This window comes from Meles meles, chromosome 19 (genome assembly GCF_922984935.1).
Source record: "Meles meles chromosome 19, mMelMel3.1 paternal haplotype, whole genome shotgun sequence".
Taxonomy (NCBI): domain Eukaryota; kingdom Metazoa; phylum Chordata; class Mammalia; order Carnivora; family Mustelidae; genus Meles; species Meles meles.
Window position 1 is genome coordinate 59,544,050 of NC_060084.1, and position 6,563 is coordinate 59,550,612.

Genomic DNA, 6,563 nt, shown 5'->3' on the forward strand with positions numbered 1-6,563 from the left:
CTCAGCGGGGAGCCTGCTTCCTCCCTCTCTCTCTGCCTGTCTCTATGCCTACTTGTGATCTCTCGCTGTCAAATAAATAAATAAAAATCTTAAAAAAAGAAAAAATGAACAAATCCAAAAGTTAATTAGTTCTTTGAAAAGATTAATACAATTGACAAATCCCTAGCTAGACTGACGGAGGCAGATACTGGTGCGGGGTGAGAAGGGACACAATATCAAGCATGAAAGAGGTGACATCTTTACAGACTCTGTAGGCATTAAACTAATACAGGAATGTTGTGAATAACTCTATACCAGGAAATCAGACCACTCAGCTGAAATAGGCAAGTTCCTTAAACAAAAGTTACCAAGAATTAGTTGATAATGCCAATACAAAGCTTCTGGTATGCCTGTACCTTGAGGGCCAAGCTCTAAGTGGACTGAGCAATCAAATGTCCAGGGGGGTACTGGGTCGGGCAAAGGGCCTTAGATAGATCTGAGGGGACATGGGAAAGAATAAAGAGGAGTCGCACCCCTACAACGGTTTCAATCTCCAGTGTGAGAGACCTAGCCTTCGGGCACAGACTCCAGCACAATCAGCTGGTGGCCACTCAGTCCAGAAAAGAGAACTACAAAATGCAGCCTTTCTGAAGTGCTCCCTGTGTGGGGACCAGTTTGGTCAAGGTGGGTTTGGGTTTGTCTGGGGAGCTCCCTACCCAGACCTGCTAGGGACCAGGCAGAAGTGCCTGCGGAGTAGGAGGCAGCTTGAAGAAAGCAAAAGGTAATCTTGACAAATGTGGCCCCAAGTAGCCAGTCCATGGCCTCTATATCTTCAGGATCCAACCCAGAGCCCATCTACCTTTAGGACACAAGATCCCAGACCACTTCCCTCAGCCCTGGAAGTATGGCTCCTTGCACCAGGGCTGCCGTTAGACAAGGACACCTTTTAACGTCTCTCTTCACATTTTTATTGATTTCCAGGTCCAGCACTTCCAGGTGAGTCCAGCCTTTAGCTGCGGTGTGAGGCATCAGAGCCAGACTGGAGAAACTACTTGCCAAAGATACCATAAGCAGCGTGAGTCTGCAGCTGGATCAACTTCCTAGACAATTTGACAAAATAGAAGTGGTAGAGGAGGGAGGCATCAGGTGTCCTGCTTCCTAGTGAAATCAGGGCAGACCTCACTGAGACCCCTCAGGAAGTAGTTAGCTTGGTCAGCCGCCAGCCAAGACCCCTCCCACAGGTGGGCCTCCCTCCAGGTGCTCTAGCTGACCAAACCACTCTCTGCCCCAGGGCCTTTCCCTGCCTTCAGTTTCCCTCGTAACCCCAGCAGACTAGCCACACTAACCAGTGTGCTGGGAGGAGGTGCAGGGAAGGGGCCCTCCTGGCAGAGGGCACAATCTGGGCAAAGGCAGGAAGGAGGAACCCAGCTCACAGAACCAGAGGAAAAGTTCACCTGCCACCTGGAGCTCCACCGGGTCGCTGAGCTCAGACACGAAGGCTTTGGGCGACCACCAGTGGTAGCGGCAGCTGTAGTTGCCCGCGTGCTTGGGCCCCACATAGGTCACTACGAGGTCTGCTGAAGGGTGGCTGGACCAGAGCCTGGCTATAGGCTCCTCTTCACCTGCCCGAAGCAGCTCGAAGGTGACCTCAGGGAACTGGCCCTCGCAGCGCAGGACAGCATCGCGGCCTGGAACCACTGCCCCACTCCACAGGGGCCGAAGCCGTGGTCTGGGAGGGGTTCCTGGCCAGAACAGCTGGGTCAGCCAAGTGAGGTCATCCCCTCAAGTAGAAGCTGCCCCAGCCCCTCAACCTCTTCCTGCCTCCCACTAAACCCAGGCCTGCTGGCTGCTCCCTTCCTCCAGGATGCTACCCTTTGTCCTCACACACCTCTCCTTTTCCTGGTCCTGAACGGAGGCAGCTCCTCCTCTTGTCCTCCCAGTCACCCTGTTCCCCGAGACCTTGCAAGTTCCCTAGACCCGGGCCAGCTCTGAGACTTCCTGGGGCCCCTAGCATTTGGCAGTCAGGGCCTCAGGACAGGGTACCCAAAGGAAGAAGTGGCCAAGGGAAATGGTGTTCCCGGCAGAGAGCACAGGAAATTAGCCAGATGCGAGGTGTCCCCCGGCCGAAGTTCCGTTGGTCCGAAGGGTCTGCTGTGCGGGCGGGACCAAGGCCCGGTGCACTTCCCTTCGGCGCCCTCATTTGCTTCCTGTTCCCCGCCTCCCCCGCCCCCTGCTCACCGTCTACACGCAACTCCAGGTGCGCGCTGGGCGCTGAGCCCTCGAAGGGTGGAGCCGTGTCCACGTACACGCAGCTGTAGTTGGCGGAGTCCATCACGGAGACGTCCTGCAGCTCGAAGGTGGCCTCTGTCCCCGCGGGGCTCAGGACACGGTACACTCGGCGTTCGGCATCCTCGCGCATCAGGGCGAAGCGCAGGCCAGCCCGGGGCGCCCGGCACCGCAGCTGCACTAGCGCGCCGGGCGCGGGGTGCAGCATCGCGGGCTCGGCCGAAAGCTCCGGCGCGGGGAGCGTCTCTGCGGGGAGGACACGGGCTGATCTGGGCGCCTCACATGCGATCCAGCCTCGCGCCTTCTGCCTGCAAGAGTCCGCGCAGCCCGCTCTGCTCCCTCCCAGGAGGCCCGCCGGCCCCCCTCCGCTTAAAACTGCACCGCCCTCCAGGCCTCGCCCGATCCCTCACACACAGTCCTACACCATTCCTTATTAATTTGTCCATAAAAACAGACGTGGGGAAGGAGTCGACTTTTGTCACCAAGCCCACGACATGCGGTTGCAAGAGCACGCGTGCTTCCCTGCAATCCAGGACCCTTTCTTGGGGTCGACGCTCCCAGTCCTTGGCAGGTCCTGCAGCCCCAGAATGGCTCCCTTCAACAAACAGGCCTCCCGCATCCACCCACACCCCGGAGACAAGAGGAGACCAGGGCAGGTGGCAGCACCTGCATGGCCTGTGCCAGACTTGCGTGTTGACCCAGTTTTTCTTGTTGGAGCCTTGGGATTGCTGAGCTCATTGTCCTGTTCTCAGCTGGGGAAACTGAGGTCAGGCAGATGAGCTGGGATTGGGCCCCAGCCAGAGCCCTGCCCTTCTGGGGGACCCCTTCCCTGCATCCTTGCTGCTGCTCTCCACCCCTGCAGCGGAGCGGCTCTGGCCTTCCCAGCCCCATGGCCTGGTCGTCGCAGCCTGTGGCTGCCAGGCTTACCGTCGCTCAGCAGCAGCTCCACGGGGGCACTGTCCTGGGACCAGGTTTGTTCGCCACCGTGCAGCCTATAGCGGCAGGTGTAGAGACCTCCATTCCCGAGAGCCACCGCGTTCACTTGAAAGAAGACGCGTTCTGGGCTGGTGGAGCCCATGGGTACCGGCAGCTCCTTCTCGCCCTGCCGCAGCTGGAATTCCACGCCGCTCAGGGGTGCCACGCAGAGGAGGGTCACGCCGGCTCCACTGTGTAGGACAGCTGCAGACTGTCCCTGGAAACTCAGCGTGGGTGGCAATGGTGCTTCTGCAAGGCAGGGAGCGTCCCTGGGGCTCGAGTCCCCGATAACCACCCCCCCCCAACCTTGGGACTGTTCCTGAGAAAGATTCGCTCAGCCAGACCTCCAGACCTCTGCCCTGTCTGCGGCAGTCCCAGGAACACCCTTCTTTGTGGCCCATCCCCAGGCCACCCATGGCGCCACAGTGTCAATGTTCAGGTCAGGTGTGATCCACCCAACTGTGTGACCACTGTTTCCCAGACCTAGTCCTGGGCAAGGGTATTCAGGGTTGGGATCAAGGTAAATGCAGTTCTGTCCTCCAGGAACCTCACCCCCCAGAAAGCCCTCTGGTATGGTCCGCACACTCACCCAGCTCCTCAACTGTCACAGTGGCACTGGGCTCAGAGGGTGCGCCTGCTTCGTGGGTCCTGTAGCTGCAGCTGTAGTTGCCTGGGTGCTGGACGGTGAAGGTGGTCTCTACATCTTTCGGGGCCTCAGCCACCTCCAAAAACTGATCATCGCCTTCCCGCCTCAGCAGGAAGGTCACACCACGAAATCCCCCACGGCAAACCAGTTTTGTCTTTAGACCCCGTGTGATCCAGGACACCGGCTCCGGGGAGAGCAAAGGTCGGGGTAGGGACTCTGTGGGTGGAGCAGGGCGGGTAGATGGGTCTGAAATGGGTCTGAGTGACTTGGCCCAGCCGGACTGGGGTCTCCACACTAATGGAAACGGGAGGGAGGGGCATCTGGGGGCTCAGTGAGTTGGGCTTTGGACTCCTGGTTTGGCTCAGGCCATTGGGCAGGGGGTGCTCCATGCTCAGTGGGGAGTTTGTCTAAGGATTGTCTCTCCCTCTCACTCTGCTCCTCCCACCATGCACATGCTCTCTCTCTAAATGAATAAATCCGAAAGAAAGAGAAAGAGGGAGGGAGGGAGGAAGGGAGAGAGAGAGAGAGAAAGAAAGAAAAGGAAAGGAGAGAAAGGAAATGTGCTGGGCTTTCCCCAAGCGATTTCTGGGGATTCAGTCATTTATTCCTCACAACCTTCCGGGATCAGTGCAAACATCACCCTCATTTTACAGAGGAGGAAACAGGATCAGAGATGTCAGATGACTTGCCCAAGGCCACCTAGCTGCTAAGGGACACCCCTCCCCACCCCCACCCCCGTGTCAGAAAAGTAGGACCAGAAGCGTGAGGAGTGGAGGAAGGGAGGAAGGGAGGCCTGCCCCGCAGCCCTTTCCCGGCTGTCTCATGGCTCCATTAAAGCCTCCGCACACCTGCTCCGGTCACCTCCAGGAGGTTGCTTAACTGGGTCCATCCGCTCTCCAAGCCAGAACGGCAGCGGTAGAGGCCCCGGGTGTCACTCGTCACTTCTCCCAGTGGGAACCGGTGCTCCATGGCGGGTAAGTCGAGGTGCACAAGTTCCTGGGTTACCCCATCTTTGAGCAGCTCAAAATCCAGGGTCTTCAGGTGGGCCTGGCACACCAGCGTCAAGCCGGCCCAGGGCTTCAGCAGTGATTCGGCCTCTGCCCACAGGTCTGGCCGGGGATCAAATACTGCGTGGCCAGTGGCGGTCAGTGCGGGGCTCACCTCCGCAGGTGCCCACCTCCCCACAAGACCCGACCCCAACTCACCTACTGCTGCCTCAGTCACTGGGCCCAGTGAGAGACCTGTAGAGAGGGCACCTGTGAGGCCCCCATTCCTGTCCCTTCTCCTCCCTCCTGCCCCAAGGGACCCCAGCCCCAGCAACCTCACCCCAGAGCATCAGGAAGGCCCCAAGTGTGGACATGATGGCCAGTCTCCCTCCAGCCGGGGACTGTCTGGGATGATAAAGCCCACGCGAGGCTGAGGGCAGCAAGGGGCATTGACCTCTTCCCTATCATTTGTCCTTCCAGAAGCGGGGGCCTGCAGGGCGTGGGGACAAAGGTCAAAACTCCAAGGTCTTTGGGAACCTCATCAATAACTATAATCAATAATTATGTATAATTATAAACTAAGCAATAGATAATAAAAATGATTTTTAAAATAATAAAACAGCAAACTATAGCAAATAATACATTAGCAAGTAAAATGCTTAAAATATGAGAAATACAATTTTAAAACAAAAATTAAAATGATGTAGTAAATATTAACTGATCGAGGAAATTTTCAGTTTCTAGTGTTTGTGGGCCCTGCCCCAGGGCTCCCAGGGAAGCTATATTTAACATTTACTAAGATCAAAATGACTGCACCAAACCTCAGAGCACCGGCTCTGTGTCTGCCTAGAGCACACACATTGTATGTCTGCTTCATTAAAACAACAAAAACAAAACAAAAAGGAGCATTCTAAACATAAAGATAAGAAAAACAAAAAACCTCCCTGGGTCCCAAAAGATGAAAGTCATACAGACTTGCACATACTAAAACACAAGATAAGTCTGAAACTTTCTGGAATGTCCTTCATCATGATGATTTATAACTCATTTTCTTAAAAGATTTTTCTTTATTCGACAGAGAGAGAGATCACAAGCAGGCAGAGAGACAGGCAGAAAGAGAGGGGGAAGCAGGCTCCTTGCTGTGCAGAACTCTGAGATCATGACCTGAGCCGAAGGCAGAGTCTTAACCCACTGAGCCATCCAGGCGCCCTGTAACTCATTTTTTAAAAAAATTTTATTTTATTTATTTATATAAGAGAGAGAGCATGCATCAGTGGGGGGAAGGCAAAAGGAGAAGCCGACTCCCCACTGAATACACCTGGGATTATCTCCGGACCTTGGGATCAGACCTGGGCGGAAGGCAGATACTTAACTGACGGAGCCACCCAGGTAATTAAGCCCTCTCTTCTTTGTGCAGACTGTATCCTGGACACCGGTCCTAACTTGGGCTGGAATAAAACTCTTCCTTTCTCTTTAAGCATTTTTGAAGGGTTTGTTCCTTTTGCATCAACATTTCTTGGCATACTCAACAGGACGTCAGAGCAATTCGCCTAAGGACACGTGGGGATCATCTAGAACTCAGCGCTTGGTACAAGCACAGGCCCTCTGTGCCCCTCTGGCTCCTTAGCATCTCACAGGTGTTTCTGGCGAGATGTCCTGATATCTGGACCTCTTCAATTTGGTTTGACAGT

The 6,563-nt window shown here is 55.4% G+C and overlaps 1 protein-coding gene across 2 annotated transcripts; it reads right to left on the reverse strand.

Annotated features, from left to right (window-relative positions):
* Positions 1-931: 931 nt before the first annotated feature.
* On the reverse strand, positions 932-5,316 carry A1BG (alpha-1-B glycoprotein). Of its 2 annotated transcripts, XM_045987420.1 has the most exons (8): positions 5,213-5,312; positions 5,092-5,127; positions 4,735-5,013; positions 3,830-4,102; positions 3,193-3,489; positions 2,218-2,511; positions 1,434-1,721; positions 932-1,079 (listed from the first exon to the last, which is right to left on the reverse strand). In XM_045987420.1, exons 1-8 carry the CDS (start codon positions 5,244-5,246, stop codon positions 1,072-1,074), a joined length of 1,509 nt encoding a protein of 502 aa, XP_045843376.1. In that variant the 5' UTR covers positions 5,247-5,312; the 3' UTR covers positions 932-1,071. The 2 variants fall into 2 exon arrangements, with proteins under 2 accessions (XP_045843376.1, XP_045843374.1); XM_045987418.1 differs by lacking the exon at positions 932-1,079 and having other exon boundaries at positions 1,306-1,721; positions 5,213-5,316.
* Between the last annotated feature and the right edge of the window lie 1,247 nt (positions 5,317-6,563).

Coding starts and splice junctions, on each gene's coding strand:
- A1BG (XM_045987418.1), bottom strand. CDS start 5,246: ATGTCCACACTTGGGGCCTTCCTGATGCTCTGGG. Junction 5,014..5,091: donor AGTGACTGAGGCAGCAGTAG/GTGAGTTGGGGT, acceptor CTGGCCACGCAG/TATTTGATCCCCGGCCAGAC. Junction 1,722..2,217: donor CCTGGAGTTGCGTGTAGACG/GTGAGCAGGGGG, acceptor TGTTCTGGCCAG/GAACCCCTCCCAGACCACGG.